The sequence below is a fragment of the Oreochromis aureus genome, linkage group 10 (genome assembly GCF_013358895.1).
Source record: "Oreochromis aureus strain Israel breed Guangdong linkage group 10, ZZ_aureus, whole genome shotgun sequence".
Classification (NCBI taxonomy): Eukaryota; Metazoa; Chordata; class Actinopteri; order Cichliformes; family Cichlidae; genus Oreochromis; species Oreochromis aureus.
The window spans coordinates 27,644,493-27,666,389 of NC_052951.1; the positions used below are offsets into that span (position 1 = coordinate 27,644,493).

At 41.1% G+C, this 21,897-nt stretch overlaps 1 protein-coding gene across 3 annotated transcripts in view; it reads right to left on the bottom strand.

Moving 5' to 3' along the window:
* Window positions 1-21,897, bottom strand: part of gria4b (glutamate receptor, ionotropic, AMPA 4b) — a 159,574-nt gene that overhangs the window by 72,390 nt on the left and 65,287 nt on the right. For all 3 annotated transcript variants that reach the window (XM_031747608.2, XM_031747607.2, XM_031747609.2), the window contains exon 3: window positions 13,917-14,156. In XM_031747608.2, the coding sequence (XP_031603468.1) occupies window positions 13,917-14,156 (240 nt within the window). The remainder of the gene's footprint in view (window positions 1-13,916; window positions 14,157-21,897) is intronic.

Sequence of the window (21,897 nt, forward strand, 5' to 3'; positions counted from 1 at the left end):
AATATTCCGAGGAAGTTTCCTTAACATTTCCTTCGTGGTAAACGTGCCTACCTGCAGACGGAGAGCAGCTATACACATAATAGAAAGGACAGAGTGCGGAGGGCAGGAAGCCACAGAGGAGGCCAAAATCACTCCCTGTGGTAGCTGCAGCTACTACACAGCTATTGACCGAAGCTGTTTGAGCTAAGCTCCCCGCCTGTGTGTTCCTGTCAGTGTGTTTGTCGGGTCCTGAAACAATAGTTTGTCATCGCAGTGGTGTGCTCCTATCAGGAGAAATCCTTTTCATCAGGATTATCATCATATTTTTGGTTTCGAATCCTGCAGTTTGCTGTCTCCAATTATAGTTATCGCTGCTAGATATGTCAAGGTTTTCACAGCAAATACACAGTTTAGAATAAAGACAGTTTGTACCTGCAAATTTGCACTTACAGAGTGCTGCAGGAGTCATTTCTAAAGCCTTTAAATGAGTTATCATTCTTGCAATTCCATCCTGAAATACAGATAAGGGTAATGAACTTTAGACAGTCTCATATTTTGTTCTACAACGTCTTTCTCCCACTCACACATTTTTTTAAGTTTACGTGCTAATAACTGACAGTCACAGACAGTGGTTCAGTACATTTATAATTATAAAAGCAGTAGATTTTTGTGGAACATTCCACCCCCTCGTCCAAATGTGGTCTCTTCTTGCTCTAAAGAAAACCTTAGATACAGATTGGCTGGATTTAAGGTGCTAATATTGGGGTTCAAAAATTCAAAATTATTTCACAGTCTCTGGTCACAGCCTAATCCAGGTAAGCACCTATGTTTGCTTTTGTAACCAGATGTTTTTGTACAATTACTCTGAATAATGCAAAAGTGAAACGTTAGAGCTCAGTTCACTGTAACTGACAGAATGTCAGTTGATTAAACTCTTTTAAAATTCAGTTATTTTTCCTTCCCTAGCAGGTGGATGTAAAGATAGGTATGTGTGGATATTTATGTGTTTTTCCATATGTTTCATACATGGAAGGATATCAGGGTTGGAAACAAAGATAAGATAGCTTGAGTGTGCTCCATCTAGTGGCCAAAATGGAGATAAAGGCAGGTGATGCTAACTGGAAAGTGTTGCTGGAGGGGGAAGACACAGACTTTGACCTCACATCCTCTGGTCCAGACCTCTACAGGCACTGCTTTTGATTTTAGATAATCCTTAGTTAATTTCCCCAATCCTTGATTCCAGTTTAGTTTGAATTCTTGGAAACTGTGTTTATTTTTTAGAATGCATGCTGGTTATCCCAGCAAAGTCTGCTCTGTGGACCTTGGATTAGATGTGAAGCATCAGATGTTTGCTGTTAAGGGCATTAACCACTGTAATTTATAGTGGACAAATTCATCCTTGAATATTGGTCCATTATCAGTAGATATACAAATCGAGGGATGAAGACGTTAATTAGGTGTTAGCAGATTCTAAATCTACACATTAAAAAGACTGCATTGACAATATGAACTGTTTTCATGTCATTATGGACATTGGTTGTGACTTTGTTCTAACTCCATGTTTTTTTCAACTAACCCCAACAAGTTCTCCAGCCTTGCGAACACTCGCTATGTGCTGGTTGAAGGTTTGAAAATGAAGATGACATCAGGCTGGATTTGGTCACACACATCTCAGTATTTAGAAAGCAAGTGTGTTAAAGAAGCATACTTCAATGCCTTATATCTCAGAGAAAACAGGTCCAAACTTTCTAAAAACTAGCAGTAATCTGTCTTTTAGTGGCTCTGAAACCTTTAAACTACATCATAAGTCTCAGAATCAGGAAACACAGCCACCCCTAACCCACCAGATACAATTTAGCAGGGCGGCTGAGTGTGCAAGAACATGATATCCCATTGTGTCCTGTTATGCCACATGCTATATGCAGCGCTGGGACAGGAAGCTGCAGCAGTGGCAGCCGAGGCAAGTAAAGTGTGCAAAGGGCCAGCTGATTACCAGCTGATAAATGAGTGGCCCCGGGGTCGTAGTTGGAGCAGCAGACAGCTGCAATCAGCATCAGCGTCGAAGACACAGCCGCTGGCTGATGCGTACGCTTGTTGTGCTGATTGGAGCAGAGCCGGACACTAGATGGAAGCAGCTGCAGCCTGTGGAGAGGAAAGTGAGCGCACATCTGGATTTATGTACAGCGTGCGATTTCTTCCTCTCTTCCTTTCATTCCACTGAGTGTCAGCGCATGTGTACTGAGCCTCCATCCTTCCACTTCCTCCCTCATTGAATCAGAGCTTTGCTTTCGCCTCTTCTTCCTCTTCAGAGTGTACACAAAGAGGCTCGGAGCTATTCATGGCCAGTACACACTGCTGATACCAGTCCATCTGCTGGAGACCTATCCTTCTCCTCCTTCTTCTGTCTCACCTCATTTATCACATTAATTCCTTTCTTAGTCTCTGGTTTCCTCTGATTTTATTCCCTTTCCTTGTTTCCTCCTTTGTCGTTTTCTCACCTCTCCTCTTGCCTGTCATCCCCTCTCATTTCCTTCCCTCTCCCTTCCCTTTTGTGATCTCTTCCCTTTCCTCCTCTCAGCTCTTGTCTCCTCTGCTCTTATTTCCTTTCCTCTCTGCTTGTCTTCCATCTCCATTTGTTTCCTCTCATTTCGCTTCATTTCCTTTGCTTTGTATGTCTCATTTTATTTAGTTTTCACCTTTTTCATTCCTCTCTGTATGTCGCTCCCTTTAATTTAGTCTCCTAATCTCTAGTTTCCTCTCCTTGGTTTTTGTTTGTCACTTCTTGTTTCCTTTTATTCCTTCTCCTTTCCTCTGCTCTTGTACTCTTGTTTCCTCCCTTTATCTCTTCTTTCCTTCTCTCCAGTCTCTCCTACTCTTGTTTCCTCTTCTCTGTCACTGTTTCCTCTCTTCTCCTGTCCTTTTTATCGTCCTTTTGTTTCCTTTCCTCTTATGTCTGTCCTCTTACCTCGATACCCTTATTTATTCTCCTCTCATTCCCTCTTTCTTTTATACTCTCCCTGAATCATTTCCTGGTTTCTTTTCCTATGTTATTCCATTCTTTTTGTATTAACCTTTTTATCATCTTTGTCTGTGGTGTGTGTGTATATTTATGGTGCACTGGAAAGCTCACAGGGACAGCATTCACTATAATCACACACACACTGTTACAGTATCCAGCCCCTTGTATCTCTGTTGCTTTGATGCAGGGAATCAGACTGGCGCTCATTGACTCAGCTCAGCCATGCGTGGGCTGATTCTACATTATAGTCAATATGGGATGAATGCCTGCTCCTGTGTGTGAGAAAAATCCTGAGGCCAGAGTGCTGCAGCCTGCACCCAAAAGCCTTCTGAAGAGCAAACACAGGCATGCGGAGAGAACACTAATGCGTACGTAAAGACTCGAGCGGTGCTGACGTATCTGCACACACATTCATTCCCTCTAACAAAGACGTAAAACCTTGTGACATATTTAAGGTTTAGAAATATGCAAGTCTGCCTCATCAGAACGCATTGCTTACTCACAGTGGGACTTGGATTAAATGTGTGCAGTATAATACATATGGCTGAAATTTAGAAAAAAGAAATACTCTGAGGGATGGTTCCTGAGCTTCTGGTGATTCTGCATTTATATTCTGCCTTTGCAGTCCAATGCAGAAATAAGGACTCATGATTTTTAGGTCTGTGAAAAGTGCTTGTGCAGAAATTTGCTTTCATGCTGTACAAGGCAGGAAAACAAATTTTATATAATCAGCTGAAGGTGGTCAGGGAAATGAAGGCGAGAGGAAAGCTGAAGTAAAGAAATGAAAAATACCTAAATTAAAGGAAAATAGATGTTTATTTGTCAATAAACAGATATTTAGACCGTTAAAGTGGACCTATTATTTTTCTCAAATTTTCTGTAATATATAAGCTGATGAAAGAATAGATTTCAATTAACGAAGTCAGTGTCTGTACAAGTAATCCTGAAATTGTATATGTTAGTAATGCGAGTGCATATCACTAAATATTGGTCATCGCAGGCACACTTGCTGCTCAAATCTTCAGTTGACACTGCAGTCACGCGCATCTAGACACTGGTTGGTGACTTCCTGGCAACCCCTGGTTGCTAAGGAAGAATGAGTATTCCTTGACAGGCTGGCGAGCGCTTGCTAGCTATCACTGACTAAAAATGGTCACAAAGAGGGTGTTGCACCAGAAACCTTGGTGTGATTGATTTTTGTGATTGTTTGCAAATACTCGCTAAGTAACTAGCGAGTGAAACAGAGACTGTTTGCTTTCAGGGTAAAAGTTGCTGAGACCAACACGTTTAAAAATGTGCAACTTTTACTCTGAAGGTAAGAAGCTTCTGTTTCACAGTTTTACTACCACTTAGCAAGTAGTTGGTGAGGATTTGCAGAAAAGTTGGCATCTTTCAGGCAAACTACTGGTGACCATGGCAATTACAAGGAGGTTTTTGGTACAGTATTGTGTACCTATTTTTGATCACTTTCACATAAGCAACCTCAGGATTATATCATTTTGTATAGCAACCGGTTGGGGTAGTTGATGAGTTTCTAGATCTGCATGATAATTCTTTAATCACTGATTTCACAGTGACTGCCAGGAACCTCCTAGAACCACTCACAACCCATTCAGGGCATACTCACTTTTCACTAGCAAGCAACGGTTACCAGGTAGTCACCAACTGGTCTGTGTAATTTGGGTGTTTTGGGGAGTAGCCACTGAAAAGAAAAAACAGTGTCTTAAAGCCTAAAGATGAGATTCAGACAGAAGCCTAATGGAAGGGAAAAAGGCCAAGTGTAAGAAAAGACAGATTTAAAGAAAAAAGAAACCAAACAAACTGTGAATCATGCAAAACTATTCTAGTGGTGGTCCCAAAATAAAAACACGAAGCCTGGAACAACAGCATGTAGAAGCAATAATAACATAGTAGGTATGCTTTAAATGACAACAACATCTCAAATTGATATTACGTAGCTTGTTTCATCGACGTGTCAAAGCGATGATGTTCTGTCATTCAGACACAGGTTATATTTATCTTAATATTCATAAAGGATTTACTCACACACCTCTGACAGGCCAAGTCTGCACCATATAATATCACGAGACAGGAGTCAGAAGAGTTTGGCGTCTTCTTTAAGCTTTGGTCTCGTCTTTTGGTGAGCTGAGGTCACCAAAAGAACATGAACACGATGCAGGAGTGTAATAATGTCCCTCTCCACTAATGGACAGCATGCGTTCAGACTTGTGCTTTGTTACAAGTGAAAAAAACTTTCACATTCAACACATTTAGAAGCCATCACACTGATGGAAAGCAGCTTGTGTCTGCAAACCGATTAAATTGCTGGCTGAAGCCTGATTTCAGCACCATGGACAGAGCTCAAAGCAGCGCAACTAAATCAGAAAACACATCTGACCTCCTCTCATTCAGTTTACATAACCCATAAAGTCTTACAAAGAAAGAGTGCACCATAATTAACTGAAACATTTGCAATGCATTGTTTAGGAAGCCGTCTTGATTGATGTTTCCAATGTGTCTTTTCAAAGGCTGATGGTTTATGTTGGTCCTTTTTTTTTCTTTGTTTCATTACCGAGCTGGGCATTAGAGTCCTTTACACTAGCTGTTAGGACATTTTTATTGTCTATGATGGTTAAAACAGGACAGTTTAAACTGAAGAGAAATGCTCCCTTGGTCTGGTTTTGCGCCGCTTTATCGTAGTTTGACACAAACCAGGGATGAATGAAACGTGCAGTTGTGGATTTTATCATGCCTCGGGGTGTCTTGGTGTTTGTTATTATTGTTATTATGATCGCTGCTTTCTGATGTAACGTAGGTAGGTTTTGCGATTGTCCAAATGTTCCTGGATCTTTCGCTTTCTACGTTTCTCTCGTCTAGGTTGTTCTTTTCCTTTCTTTCAGTTTTCTTCTATTTTTCTTTTAAAGGTTAGTTAAAGCTTGAAGGCTCCTCGTATGTCTTTCTTTGTTAGTTTCTTCCCTCCCCTGTTGCCTTGATTGAGTTTACCTGTGCCTTATTATCCCTCTATAAAGCCTGTGTGTTCTCCCTCGGGCTTTGAAAGCTCTCTCTACGATTCCCAAGTCTGTCTTTGTGGTCTTGTTTTCACTGCTATGAAAGAAGTTATGTGATTGATCATTTTAAATGTCTGTGTATTTTATTTTATTTTATCAGGGTTACTTAAAAAATATAGACAGATTATATGAAAAGCTTTAGCAGCGGTGCGGCTTGACAAAATTTAGAACTGAATCACTTTGAGTCAATTCAGATTTGGTCATTTTGCTGAGGGCAGAGGTTTTGCATTCTTTTGTCTTACTTAATCATTTTTCAGAAATCACTGTGCACAGATTATTGCTACTTTCGCAGTTATTTCATTTCATTTTTATTGGCCTGCATTCATTCAACTTCATGAACATGATGAATTTTACCAAAGGCCACACTTTGAATTCATATGGTAATCTTGAATGTCTTTATATATTTCAATTACATGAGAACAAAAAGCAAATAAGGAAATAAAAAAATGTGAATGTATCCGGGATGATCTTGCAGTCGCAACACACAAAATAAAACTGTAGCTTTCCTTATCTAAGGCTAAACATCAGTGGGGTCGCCATTTATTTCAGGGAGAAACGGGGTGACTTTGTGAGAGAGGCTGGATTTTGTTCTTCACATTATTTATATATAACTGCAGGAGGGACACTGTCTGCACAGAAAGCAAGGGCATTAACAATAAAGTGTCATTTTCTACTTTGTGGACTGCTGCTTCCCCACCCATGTTGTTCATCTGTCCCACCTGCTTTTTGCTTCAGTGGGCACGCAAATTTTAACCTTGCAAAATGTGATCGTGTTTCCGCTAACGTGTCTCTGCTGAACTGTGTGAGCAGCTTCACAAAGCCGACACGCACCTTTACTTTTATCTATGAAAGTAAGGCTGTGGAAGTGGCTTCGGATTCTTTCAGGCATTAGTTCACGATTATCTATTTATTGTAGCATGCTGGGGTTTTCTCCATTTTGTAACATAAATGTGAAAAATAGCTCAGCTCTTGGAATTAAATTGCTCTTTGGAAGAGATACCGTCCTGTGCAAAAATCTTGCCCTACCCTTCATTTTTTTATATTTTGCTTCCAGTTAGAAACACCTTTGTGGAACTTGTTAAAGTGCTCTTGAGCTGTAGTTTTCCCAGCTTTCTGAAGGTTTCTCAAAGTTCTCATTTTGATATTGGCTGTTTTTCACTACTTTTTTGTTCAGTCCTTGCTCCTGACCACTTTAAGAAGAAAGTTAAGCCACTTAACACTGACCTACGAGTCAGTGATTAGTTGAGCCAAGGAAATGTCAAAGATAGCACAGTTTGACAGGCATAAAATTATATTTTTGCACCAGTGAGGTGATTCCCAGAGACTTGTTAACCAAAAACTTTGCATATTACACATCTGGTGTGCGGTGTGTCCTTAAAAATTTGAAGAAACTGGACAAGTGGAGGACAAAAGAATGAGAAACAGGCCTAAAAATAATATACAGGATATGAACAGTAAGGAAAAGTTGTGTCCAGCAAATCCAGTACCTGAGAGTTGGCACTTCAGTTAAACCATTAACTGTTTACCAAAGTTTTATTTGGTTAATTAAAAGGTCTGTGTTAGGTCTGTGCAGTGGCTGCAGTTCTTGCACTTACAGGACCTCCTAGGTTTTAGGTCTAACCTTGCTTGCTGGCTGTTGCTGGAAATGGCTGCATGCGTAGAAAAAAACCACCTGTTTTACTGAGAGGACAGCAGGGTCAGCTGAACTGTGCATTTTATGAAGTCCACCTGCTGGAATACAAGGCACATCCTGCTGCACTCACACCGGCAACATAAAAAAAACATATCCACAACATCATTTTAGCGGCAGTTCAAATTTCAAAGAAAATTTCCAAATAAAGCTGACAGCCCCAACTTTCAGTAACAGGAACACAATGCAGACTAAAGTTCAACACATACTGAGCAATGTTTTCCAAGTGTGTCTGCAGAGTTTTAGACATCCGTCAGTCATCTGTCACCCGGAACAGATATGCTTGTGTTTCTGCAAACACAAACAATCCACATCAACTCTGACAGGCATCTATGTGTCACATGCTAATATGATACCCTCTCTAATTATCTTATTCCATAGTCTTTTGTGTTGTGAAGCATGTATCCAGCATTTTTCACAAAGGCATCTAGTATGGCTATGTGTTAAATCTCTACAGGAAGACAAATTCTCAGCCTTGTTCGGCATTGATCTGGGATCACCTGTGTATTAATTATCTGAATATCGATGGGTACTTTAAAATCAGCTGCTTTTTAATGTTATCAGCACGTTGAAAGGTTGTTTTCGGTTTTCATATTGCTAGGAAGGGTAGGCCAATCGATCTAAATATCAACAGCAGGGGTGCCCAATCCCAGTCCTCGAGAGCTACCATCCTACAGCTTTTAGATGCATCCTTGGTCACACACACCTGAATCAAATGAATGGCTTGTTATCAGGCCTTTGCCAAACTTGGTGGCATACAGAAGAGGTAATCAAACCATTTGATTCAGCTGTGTTGGAGTAGGGATGCATCTAAAAGCTGCAGGACAGTAGCTCTTGAGGACTGGGATTGGGCACCCCTGATCAACAGTATCAGTACCATTTCTTGTATTGCATCGATACTTTAGGTTTAGTTGCTCCCCTCTATGCCCAGGACGTTGCTCCAATCAAATCAAAAAGTAGACATCTGTACAAACAGTGCTCACACTTTGCTCCTCCCCCTTCTCATTTGTCACTCCTGCAGTGAGTTAGGGAAAAAGAGCATCCTGTCGAGATATTTTATAATGAAAACACTGGAAACAGGAAGGAAATTCTCTCCTGTGAGAACAACGATTTCTAAAAACACATGAAAAAACCCCCCACAGAAAATAACTTTTTTTCCCAAAACGAGAATGTGAGCTGTGGATTGGTTGCTGCCAGGTTGCCTTGTGATTGCTCCGGAAGACACTGACTTCTTTGCAAAGACTCGCTTATTATTCGCCTGATGGGAAATGCAGAACATTTGCCTTCAAAGTAAAAATTGGGCCCCACTGAGCCACACTTTTCAAAAGGCACAACTTTTATATTGAAGGTGAACGTCGACATCTTCCATGGAAAACTAAAGGAAACTTTTGCAATGTGCAACAAGAGCAATTGCCAGGAGATATTTGGTGCAGCATATATGTCTTTGCAACCAGCTTCACCTAGCGACTGTCAGAAACCTCCTGCAACCACTAACCAACTGACTGGGGAAAATTCAGTTTTCCCTTAAGGACTCATGGTTGCCAGGCTTGAGACACCTACTACACCTCTCAGTGCTCGATGGATAAACATGAATTGGTGAATTCGATCCTGAAAAACGACTGACCAATCAGGAAACAGAATGTCCATAGACATCAGGTGCTTCAAACCAGAAAAACATCAACAACATAAGAAAAGTCTGGACCTCACATGTCACAGCCCATCAACCCTACAGCATTCAAATGGAAATTTTTGTTGCTGTTTAAACACAAAAACAGTTTTAACACTGCTCATTACTATTCACTTTCACAGTAGCAAAGAACTGCTTTCACTCAATGAGGTTATAACGACCTCCTAACCTTCTAGTAGGTGATTGTCCTCACCTCTTGATGATTTTTATGCCACTGATACTGAAATTGCATGTCATCTTAATTCCGGTCTCAATAATCCTGAGCTTGAAGCCAGACCGAAGCTCCAGAAAACACAGAAAAGCCACGTTTTGTGTCCTCAGCCAGTCTGTCGGGCAGCAAAGTCGTACAGCTGGGAACCTTTGTGGTTTTGGAGGATACTTGATCAGATACATGTCGGTTTTGAGAGGAGTGGAGGCTTTTTATCCAGTCAAGCATGTATGACTTCAGATAAGAAAAAGAGGGAGGGAATGAGTTGTTCTGAAGGGACGCCATCCCGATATCATCCTCACTCTGCAGCCCCTGTATAGCCAATCTGCTCAAACAATCACTGCAGCAGGGAGAAAGAATGAAGCCCTCTGACTACCTTCTGGAAAATATATGAAAGCGAGATGTGGAGATGTGATCCAAGCAGCAGCCCATATCCATTCTGTCTTGTAATGGAAATGCGACACGGTGGGGTGAAAAAGTAGAAACTTATTGACTCTGTCGGTGTGTGTGTGGTGACTGAGAGGCAAAGATTGGGTGGGTGAAAGAAAAAAAAAGGAAGAATATGGAATAAAAGAGAGAGACACGGAAGAGTGAGAAACATATAAATGAGACGAATACAGAGCTCGCTTCCTCAGGTGTGGAACTGAGCCAGAGGGAGAGAGGTCCAACAATGTCCACAACACTTCCAACAGCAGCTGCGCTGCAATATTGATCGCTCGATGGCCACAAGACAAACTGAGGACAAAAATCAGCCATTATTTCAGAAGCACATCCATTCACACCTTACTGTTCACCGCGCAGGGGGCATGAGGAGAAAACATAGGAGATATGATTGAGACCTCAGAGATTTCTTTCTGATAAATGTTACTGCCTCACAAAACAACACTTTGTGCACATCTGTGTGTACACAGAGGATGTTTTGTTCTTTAAGTTTTTAATGACTTTTGTGCACCACTGACTGAAAGACCATTTGCATGTTTATTTTTATTTACCTTTCCAAATTTTATTTAAATGTAAGAAATATGTTTTGTTTTAATTATGATTTACTTTATTTTCTTATTTTTCTGGCTGCTGCAGCCGTCTGCCTTTATCTCCCCCCCGTGCCTAGTATTCCCCTCTGTAACATGCTCTGCATTTCCTCCTTCACTACATCCATGAGTCTTCTGTGTGGTCTCCTTCTTAGTCTTTCCATTCTGCCTAGGCAGCTCCAGCCTCAAAATCCTTTTCTAATATATCCAATCTCTCTCCTCTGCACATGTCCAAAACATCTGAGCCTTGCATCTCCAACTTTATCTCTAAACTGCTCCATCTGAGCTGTCCGTCTGATGTACTCATTTCTAATCTTGTCCATTCTGATTGCTCTTCAGCTCTGCCACCTCCAGCTCGGCCTATCATCTGTTTGTCAGTGCCACCATCTCCAAACCATACACCATAGTCACCTTCTGTCACAAATCACCCCTGACACTCACCTTCACCGCACTCTCTTCTTCACCTCTCTTTTGCACTATCTGTCCCTTTGGCTGGTTCATCCCAGGTGTTTAAATCTTTCCATCTTCTTAACATGCTGGTTTCCTCATTAATACGTTTCCAGCTCTATTCATAATCATCCCAACCAGCTGCACATCATTTCCAACTCAATCTCTCTGTAGCCAGTCGATACAAGTCCTTTTCTTCTTCAAGTCCAGAATCAGATATGACTAATCATAAGCTTTTTTTTTGTCTTTGCCTCCTCTCTCTCTGCTGTAGACCTAGCCTCCCAGTAATCCTGTCTACCTGCTTAATCCACCTGACTATCCCACTTTTTCTTTGCTAACCTCTTCCTCTGGATATTTCTTGCACTTTCACATTGTACCACCAAGTCTGCTTGTCCTATTTCCTCTGTAATAGGACAAACACTCTCTTGGCGTATCATTCTTCCTTCTTCAACTTCCACCATTTAATCTTTGCCTCTGTCTTCACTCGTTTCCTCTTCTTGATGTCCAAAGTCATCCTGCAGACGATCAAGCCTCTCCAACTGCACCTTCTGCATGTGTTCACCTTCATTGACCTTTCTACATCACCCTATGTTGCTCCCTCTTCTTGAAGGATGTGTTCACCGCAGCCATTTCCATCCTTTGCAAAATCCACTACCATCTGTCCTTCCATATTTTCCTCCATTGCACCTACACAAGACCTCCTCATCACCTCTGTCCCCTTCACCCACATGTCCATTAAAGTCTGCTCCAATCACCACTATTTCTTACTCCAGAAATCCTCTTTCTCTTCTAAGTAACATCCAACCTGTGGGGCATACATACTGAGGACATTCAATGTCAACCCTTTAATTTCCAGATACTTACAATCCTGTCTGAATCGCTTCGCCTCCACTACACTGTTCATGTACTCTTCCTCCAAGATTACCCCTTCTCCGGGTCTCTTCCCTTCTACACCATGGTAGAAAAGCTTGAACCCACCTCCTCCTTGCTTGCCTTCCACTTCGTGTCCAGAACACTTAACATATCTGTCTTCCTTCTTTCCATCACATCAGCCAGCTCTGTCCCTTCACCAGTCATAGTGGTCTTTCTTATTTGTTCCTTCAACAGGAATTTTTACAAAATCCTACAGGAAAGTTTGAGAAAAGAAACTCAAAGAGAATATGAGTGAAAAATGCTGTGGTGAGAACAAGGTTTATTGGCATATCTAAGAGAACAAAGAGCCACTTTCACGCTGCAGGAACTTCTATATTGTTCTAATAACTGCAGGAGATAGTTCCCCGTCTTTTTATGTGTCTGGACTACAGCAACCGGGGACCACTGTAGTTCTTAGAAACTGTCTCTTTTAGCTTCTACTACAGAGGTAGTTTTCCAAGATAAGAGAAACCTCGAGTGACACAGATGTACTGCATTTGGTCAAGACATAAGCAACAGCAGACTCCTGAAATGAGCACTGCCCCCCTCCCACGCCATTACTCCATTCACACTCTAATTATTATTATCATCTGCTACTGCAGCGCCTAATTTGTAAAGATCGACCTGCAATATTTACATAAAGAACTTCAACTTGTGTCCTTAATCATTTTATTTTGTTTTCTTCTTTGCACCTTATTTATTACTTGCATCTTAATTTTTCATTCTTGCATTTCTATTTTATTCAAATTAAATTATTTTATTTTGTTTCTTGTTTCGTGTGGAAGACTGGAAAAAGAGGCTGAACAAATCATCACGACAGTAGGTGATGTTGCATCACAGGCCACTGCTCAGCTATTGTAACACCTCCGTTATTACAAAGCCTGCAATTCCAGTATTTCAGAAGCTTCCCATTATTTTGGTGCGAAGGACAGAGCAGCGCAAATACTAAACAGAAAACAAGCTTAGAAGATGTTTAGCTCTCAGCAGGTCTCTCCTGTGGGTGGATCTATAGTTTATTGTGAAAGTAGCTAATGTGGTTGTAAACCGAAACTAACTTTGTATCTGTAATTACCTGAATTTGGAAAGAGTAATGGTTTAATGAGTTATGGATAAATGTAATGCAATTCTAGTAATGTGTTGCATTGTAATAAATTACCCTCCAACACTCATCCTGTTTTTTAATCGCTGTAGCTCAAATGAGATCCCTTAGGTTTGCACATCCAGCCACAAATCTAATGCAGGTCATATTCAAAGCTTACCTCCTTCATGAAGACAATACTTCTTCAATTCTCTGGGGATTAAAATCATTTGGATATGGCTGCAGTGCTTAAAAACTCTGTCTGCTTTATTAAATGTTGATGCGTTTGGTGATGAAATAGGTTCGTGGCTTTTCCTCTCTTTGTTTGCACAGTTGTCTGAGATGATATGTATATCATCAGCTTTCAGGACTGTCTTACTTTTACTTCGAAGCAGCACTTGTCTCTTTATATTTCTACCCAACCTTTGATTTTTATCCCTCAAGGACTCACTTATGTTTGATTGCAGGTTGTTTCTGTAGTCCGATAACTTGTAACGCTGTCAAGCAAAGCACCTTTGTGCAGTATATCAAAGATTTTCATTTTCTGGAAACAACTCATTTTCAGTGTATGTGAATGTAATGATTTTCTGGTGAGGGGAGACTGTTACACAAAAAGTAGATTCACCGATTTCAAAGGAAAGTTCGCCGAGATCAACTGATGATGCATTTAAAAAGGTTTTCTGTTAGATGAGAAACACGTTAATGTACAGCATGCTCACAAGCTGGCACAGAATCCACGAAAACATCTCCAATGTGTGATTAAGCTGTCAGAGCGAGAGGTGTTTATTTTCATCACCCACCTCGGTCTGTGTCGTACAGGAAGACGAACTTGTTCCAGTCGTAGTGGTCGAGGAGGGACAGGAGGGCCCCACGGATCGACGGCCGGAGCTGCAGGGTGAACTGGCTCTCGCCCTCGGTGGGGAAACTCGGCGTGATCAGGGAGATGTGCAGCGCGCTGCAGAAGGACGTCAACGTGTGGACCGAACGCTTGTCGTACAGGCCGAAGATGGCGAAGACACCGCGGGAGTACTGGGAGCAGACTGTGGAAGGAAACAAGAACATAAAAATTAATTGGTACCATAAATTTGAAGGAGCTTGAGGTAATGGGAATGGAGAGGGAAAAAAACATGTCAAGGTTTTATATAGTGAAAAAAGAAGTGAAATGAAGTTGAAGTTCTTTTCAGCCCTTTAGTCTTTAGTTATACTGAATATTGTCAAGAAGTTGCTAGCTAATGATTTATTTTTATATTGTTATGATTACATATACACAAATAGTGAACTTTTTTTTTCTTCTGGAAAACCAAGTGCACAGTTGGTAATTCTCTTTGGGTTTGGGACCCTTTTCACATTGTTTACAGCCATAGACTGTATATAAAAGATAGCTGCAGCCACTTGACATCACTCTTTGGTTACTTGTGTGTTTGCCGTGAGCCAGAAGTATCCAAATATGGTTTTTACAAATGCTAAGTTAGCAAAGTGCATCCATAAACAGTCCAGGTACACACACAGATAAATTCTAATTTATTGGTGACGTAATAAAAGAGTTTCAGTCACAAAACTGGAACAGAAACTGCTTAGACCCTTAAAAATGCTTCAACAATACAAAGGGAGTGAAGGGACTTTTATAAACATTCAAAGTAGAAAGCATTACATTCAAGCCTTAACAAAGCTTAATCAGATGAGCAGGGGTGGGGTCATTATTTTAAAAAAAAGGTAAGGCATTTAGCATTACTGGGGTCGGCCTGCACTCAGCTTCATCATCCCTCTGGGTTCCTGGTTAGCTTTGTGTTAGCATGCTGTCTGTGCAGATTTGCGCAAAGAGCTGAAGTTCTGTTGCTTTTGTTTTGCCCTGGATGCAGTTTGCACTTTACCATCACATTCTTAATCTTTTGTGCAATAAAAGGAATCTTTTATTCTCCACTCCTGAACAGCTGTAGGACCGCTCCACCACTTTCCTCCTCCCAGATACAAACTGAAATCAGCTGATTGTACCACAAGTGCGTTTTTCTTTCCATCGGCCTGGAGTGCAGGTAACTGATGAACCTTTGGAATGTGAGTAACAATATAATTGTAACTGTAATGTAACTGCTGAATTTAGCACTGTAAAGTGTGGTTACATTGTAAGGAGTTTCACCCAAAACTGCAGGTGAGTTTAAAAAAGATTCACCCATGAAGGAGCCTGGTCATGTGAGGCTTTATATGTATAAATGTTTTAAATGTCTTGTCTTTCTCCCTCCCCTCCAATCAGTCACAGCAGATGGCTGCTGGTTTTGCCCGTTTATTCCCTGTAAAAGGGAGTTTTTCCTTCCCACTTTCGCCAGGTGCCTACTCATAGGTTGTCTGATTGTAGGGTCTTTATCTTAAAATACTAAGCACCCAGAGGTGACTGCTGCATCCTGGACAAGTTGCAGATGGGCTAAGGAAGACTTAGAAATGTAAAAAGTGAGTTACAAACATTGATATGGAGGAAAATTAAGTGCGTCTACAGGGACTGACTTTCTTCTGTACTGAGCGTCAAGTGGTCACAAAAGGAACTTTAGTTTTTGACACTTTTTCACTGGCTTTTGTTTTTAACCACGGAGCCTGGAGCTTCCTCAGACCCTGGATCTGTTTCACACGAGGGGAGAAAACTAGGGCAACTCAAACACAATGCGTTTATGAACTAGTTTTTTAAAATATATTTTTCTCACAACAAATATCAAGTGTACAACAAAGGATTTTGTCACGCTGTGTATCAGTTCATTTTCCTTTATTCGGCACATTCATCCCTATGATAACTTCATTATTTAGCAGCATAAAAACAACATGCAATGAGGGCTCATCTCCAGAGAAACACATCTTAAATCATTCAAGTCCCACGCTCACAGGAAGCGATATTTTACGAGAACCGAGCGCTTAATATGAGCAGTGATCGCCATCGCATTTAACTAAAACCTCGCTGCTTTGAATGACAATTGATTGGTGGGAAATGTGGTGCAAAAATCACCACAGCAATAAGCGCTTAGCACCATGACTGGCGACAAAATAACAAACCATTATCCCGCTGATTACCACTTTAAATCCTTTCAAGAGAGCCACTGAATGCAGCAAACAGAGATCAAAACCAAACACGTCCGTTTCCTCTGATGCTTTCATCTAAAAAGGCTGTTCCCGTCCCCCATTTAAACAGCAAAACAACAGTACCAACAACTAAATCATTCCCCTTGCTGTTGTTTAGATATATTCTAGAGGACATATTCCCCATTAACAAAACACATCATGCTCATGCTGCTCTGCTTTCATGGCATAAAAGCAGCACCAATTGAACCTGCGTCTGTTGTGTTTATTGGTCAGACTTTGAATTAAATAGAAAGCCTGCATTTGCATACACAAGCTGGGCTATACACACATATACACAATGTGTCCTGCTTGAGGAAATCTTCTCATTATAGAAAGGTTTGGCTGTCTACTAGAGCTGTACTATAATTGCCCACTTTCTGCACACACGGAACAACAACAGAGAGTAAAGATAATGAGCGTCCTCTGCCAGTTTCCGGGTGCGAGGAGAATCAGAGTGAGTGGCGAACTGAAGGAAGAGCTCAAGATGTTCCCGTTGTTAAAGGAAAACTGGGGGTGGGGAAGTAAACAAGAGAGCTGCTTTACTGACTAACTCATTGTTTCTATGCAGAGAGTGCAGTGCGCTGCTGTCGAGACAGAGGGGGAGAGAGAGTGTGCATATTTTCTAATCTTCCTCCCTCAGTGAAACAAACAAGGCGGCAGTAAAAAACTGAGAGGAAAGTCACTCTTCTTCTACACACAATTATAGTACACAGAGGTGCTGGGAACTATACTACCAGGGTGAAAAACAGTCAAGACTGTACAGTAGTTTGCCTTCAGGGATTTCAGCCAGAAAGACTTTAGGAAGTAGTCAGGTGAGGCCGTATTCAGAGTGACAGCTTACACTGGAAGCAGCTTGTGGTGGATAACTGGGCCGTACGTAAGACTTTCACTCAGGAAACTGGGGTGAGTTAGGGTCAGTCTTCTCCATGTAATTTTGAGCATCAGACACTTAATTTCCTGCATTCGGGAGAGCTTTAAATAATTATTTTCAACTCTTCTAAATGAAAATTATCATTGTTGTATCAACATCCAAGTGATTTCCAGCATTTAGTGTGGCAAGTTGATACAGTCACTCCTATCACCTCATAGCCGCAGCCGCCCTCACTAGGTTTGACCCTTGGATTTAACGTGCTGCGGCAGTGCAAACGCAGTGACAAGATTGCATGTTCCTTTCTCAAGGCATAAAACAAAGGGAGAAGTTGATATTTACATAGTAAAAAATAATCTCTTATATTTTTGTGCTCAGTATTGAAATGAACAGACTGTGCTTTTGTTTAGAAAACAACACAACTTCTGTTTTTCACTCTTAAAAGTAACCACACCTGTGAACACTGTTGGGGCTTGAACACACACATAGTTTTTGCTCTGTTTATTTAATCTGGATATATATGATCAGAGTCTGCAGTGGTTTCCTCCCTCAGCCTAAAGACACACACGTTAGGTTCACTGGTGATTCTAAACAGCCATAGGCCTGAATGTGAGTGTCCCTGTGTTTGGGCTGTGATGGACTGGAGGCCTGTCGCCCCGTGTCAGCTGGGATAGGGCCTGGCCTCACTGTGACCCTCGGTTGGATAAGGCTTTAAAAACATTGATGAATGGATGGCTGGAGACGTCAGAGTGTAGCTCATTCAGTTGTTCCCGCCTGGCGTCAGGGTACTTTTGTATCTTTTCTTTGTGGAGGTAACCCCTTGCTTTATGATAAATATACGTTAAGGCCCTTTGGACTTTGGAAGTTTCAGCAAGATTTCTGCTCATTGTGCACAGTCCTCTAAGAGAGAGGGAGTGAGTGGGCAAATTCATGTTTTCTAAATATTAGAGAGGACATGTCCCCTGTGTCCTGTCCTGCCCCCACCCCTAAATCCATGTCTATGCCTTAAGGCACCCCACATGATGTAACTTCACTGTTAAAGTTTGCTTTTCCCTGAGTCATGACTGACTCATTTAAAATCAGTTTCGGTGTTGGGTGGGAGGGCTAAACTCTTTTATCTCCTCAGATTCAGAGAACTGCACTTGGCCAAATGAAACCCAAGTTTTTCAGTGTTTTTGCAGTAAAATATTCTCTTAAAGTAACTTCCAATTTTGCACTGTTAATGAAAAGAAGGAAGGGGCTTTCAGCATATGCAACAGTAATGCTACTCTAGGTCGACTTTACAGGCCGTCTGAAGTTCTAGTTGAATGTGCAGACAGGTTCGGGAATGCAGCTTTCCGACGTTGGATTAGGAGGCCTGTGTCCGACCAATTTAGCCTCCAAGCCTATGAGCGGGCAGAATGGTGTATGTTTTTGATTGACAGCTGAGCCAGCAGGAGCGCTGACATCAAAACAAACCTGCACTGCAAAGTAAGCACTCAAGCCAAGAACAGATGGCTCATTTTTAGAGATGGTGCAAAAGAAAAAAGACCACAGAGCTGAAATTATGGATGCTTATATTTTTAGTTTTTTTTTAGCTGATCAGCTTTACTGACACTTAGCCTGTAAACAGCTCAGATTGACCTCTGAGGATATTTATTTAATGTTTAACCAACCAACAAGCCAAAACAAAAATGAACCATAGATTAAATATATAGAAAGAGAGGTAAGAGCTGCAGGAGGAGGGTTGTCTTCTTTTAATTTAGGTTGATTTGTGTTTGTTTATTTGCCTTAACCTGAAATCTTCCTAAGCTATCTTCAAGGTTTGCTTTTATCTTTTGCTATTAGCATTTCCTTCAGCCAAGAAAAGCTCAGGTTTCGGATCATTTTTATGTATTTAGAGAAGATCTAAACATTGGAGGGGAAAAGGAAGAATAATTACATTTTACATAGCCTGACTGCAGCAATGTATCACAGTGCCAAATATCTCCACTTATGGCCACAAATGGTCCCTTAAGACCACACAGTTATTAACACCTACTGTGTGTCTCCACATTGAAGGATGGGGGCAAACAGGGAGAGAGGGAGAAAGTCCACTCAACCAAGAAAGGAGTGCAGAGGTTGGAAAATCCACACAGCCCACTGATGTCCCCTCCAGGGATAGGATGACATCAGCGCACACAGAGATACACAAGCACACACACACACACACACTTCACTGAATCGTGAATATATGTCAGCCCGCACCCACGCTGTGCACGGCGAGCTGCTGTTACGCAGAAACACCAGATTGAATAACAACACATTAGTATGTATGTAAGTAAAGCTGCTGAAATTAAAACTGTCTCTGCCTCCAATTACTGCCTGTTTTCATTAGAGTTCAAACAAAACTAACAGTATTATCACTGAAATGCTACTATCACATACAGTACACAGACTACGTAAACACTGAGGTCAAATCCTTTTGCTGTATGTTTAACACATTTGTGGGCAAAGATTTGTGTCCCTGTTGACTGAATATTAAAGCTACAGGAAAAAAAAGACAGAATTCAATTCAATTTGATTTTGTTTATATGGCGCCGAATCACAATAACGGTCGCCTTAAGGCACTTTATGTTGTAAGGTAAAGACTACAATAAAACAGAGAACACCTGAACAATCAGATGACACCCTATGAGCAAGCGTTTGGCGACAGTAGGAAGGAAAAACTCCCTTTTAACAGGAAGAAATCTCTGGCAGAACCATGCTCAGGAAGGAGCAGCCATCTTCGATGACTTCAGCATTAAGACTGTTTTAAACACTGGTTTTCTACTCTTGGTTCTGTATAAGATCAGATCAGTCACAGGCCTAGCAACAATGGTTGCTATGGAAAACTGTATATTATAAAAGGCTGGGAAGTTGTTGATCTCTATGTGAAACCAATCGGCCAAACGATGGATAGCATTTGCCTGCTCCCTGCAATTAACACATTTTAAAAGGTGCAACTTTTATTTTGAAGGTCAACAGTCTAAGTCTCACTACTTGCACCTAGCTCTTTGATCGCTGGAAACCAATTATCAACCACTCAGGGAATTCACTTTTCCCTAGCATTTTTTGTTGCCAGGGTGTTGCTGACCAGTCTGTAGGTCTATGTGTCTAAGGCCTAAGATACACGGCCCCACCTACCTGCTATTTAAAACTTCTGTTTGCACTCAGGAGCCAATAATAAGAAAGTTAGCTTGTTCTCTTGAAAGAAGATGTGCTAAAAGAGCTCACTTCACACAGAAAATGAACTGAAGAACTGTATCAAGGTCCAGTAAAAACAAATTAGGAGTATTTTTAACTTAGAATAATGCAAAGCTGCCCTAGTATTTACAATCTACTAGGCAGTGGACAAAAAGCACTGGAAATAAGCAGAACTTTAATGACTGACTGTTGTACTGGCAGGGAATTCACAAGTGTGTTAAGTGACAAGGGATCAATAAAGTCTTTTCGATTTTATCTTAATACATAAGATATCATGATTTATTTGTTCATTTGTTGATTGCCTTTTGTACTATTAACCTAAACCTATTTCCCTGTTTTAGTGGGGTAGAAGTAAAACCAGAAATAATGTCCTCTCTACCCTATTAAAGGAAAACTCTTCCAGGCACAAATCGTTTTTAAAATCATCATCAAAAACATCAACAGAAGGCTCAAAAATCCCAAAGCAGCTGCACGGTTGGCAGTCTTTCAGACGTGCTACCTCTGATGCTGAAATATTCCATACGGTTTCCCACTATACATCCTGGCCAACTGCGAGAATAACAAAGCACTTCCTTTTGTTATTATTTTTTTATTATTCCCGTTCACTTAGAATCTGCCAACGGGATCACCGTGTCCAGGGAAGCTCTGGCAGAGTGGTGGGCACAATACGGGTGTACGCCACATGCCACATGGCAAATAATGAGAATCATCCATTTCATTAAAGAAGATTGCCTCCACACTGAACATGGAATCAATCAAAACCATAAACAGCTAGAAGCCTGGCCTACGCCTGCTCATCCACTGGGATCTCTACTATCTGTAGTGTGAGGATTCTGGATTTCTGGTTTTAAAAAAAGCCAGTATGATAACAAACATTCAAATAGTTTGTGCATTATCATGGAAGTGTCTCATTGGCCTGAAAGTCAAGCAAAGTTGAAGAACTATTGCCGGCCAGACAAAGAGCAAGCAGTCCTGCTGCATCATGGAGTCACTCTGGGATCGCATTAAGAGATAAAGCTGAGAGAACATAAATCCACAAAAGAACTGAGGCAAGTTTTCTGAGTTGCTTGGAACAAACTACATGCATCACCATGAAAAACTGTGGGAACCTATAACAGAGTTGGTTTTATTTTAAAAGTAAAGATATAGCAACTTTACTGCACTTTGTCTGACGTTAACCTATAAATAACACTGCCTCAGTTTTCTTTTAGTCTTTCTTTTAGTACTCCCGCACAGTACTCTGTAGAAGCACATCCTCTGAAGAATGAGATACTCGTGTTTTATGTGTTTAGCTAGCACAGCCTGGAACAGACCACCATGTTTTTACGCTTCATCCACAACCTTTAATACTGTTCCTGATGTTAAAGTCTGAAGTAATCCTGATTATGAGCCAAAAAACCCCATAAAAATCTCAGGCTTCATCTTCCACTAAATGACTTCTGAATGCTTGCTTTCTGACAGGTTTTTCTAAACCTGGCTCTGTATGATGTCAGTCTCAGATGTGGCCTCTCAAGCATACAACTCTGTCTAAAATGACCTCTCAGGCACACACGTGAGGCAACGAATAAAAAATACAGAGCTGGAAACGAGTGCACGGAGCATTATGTAGT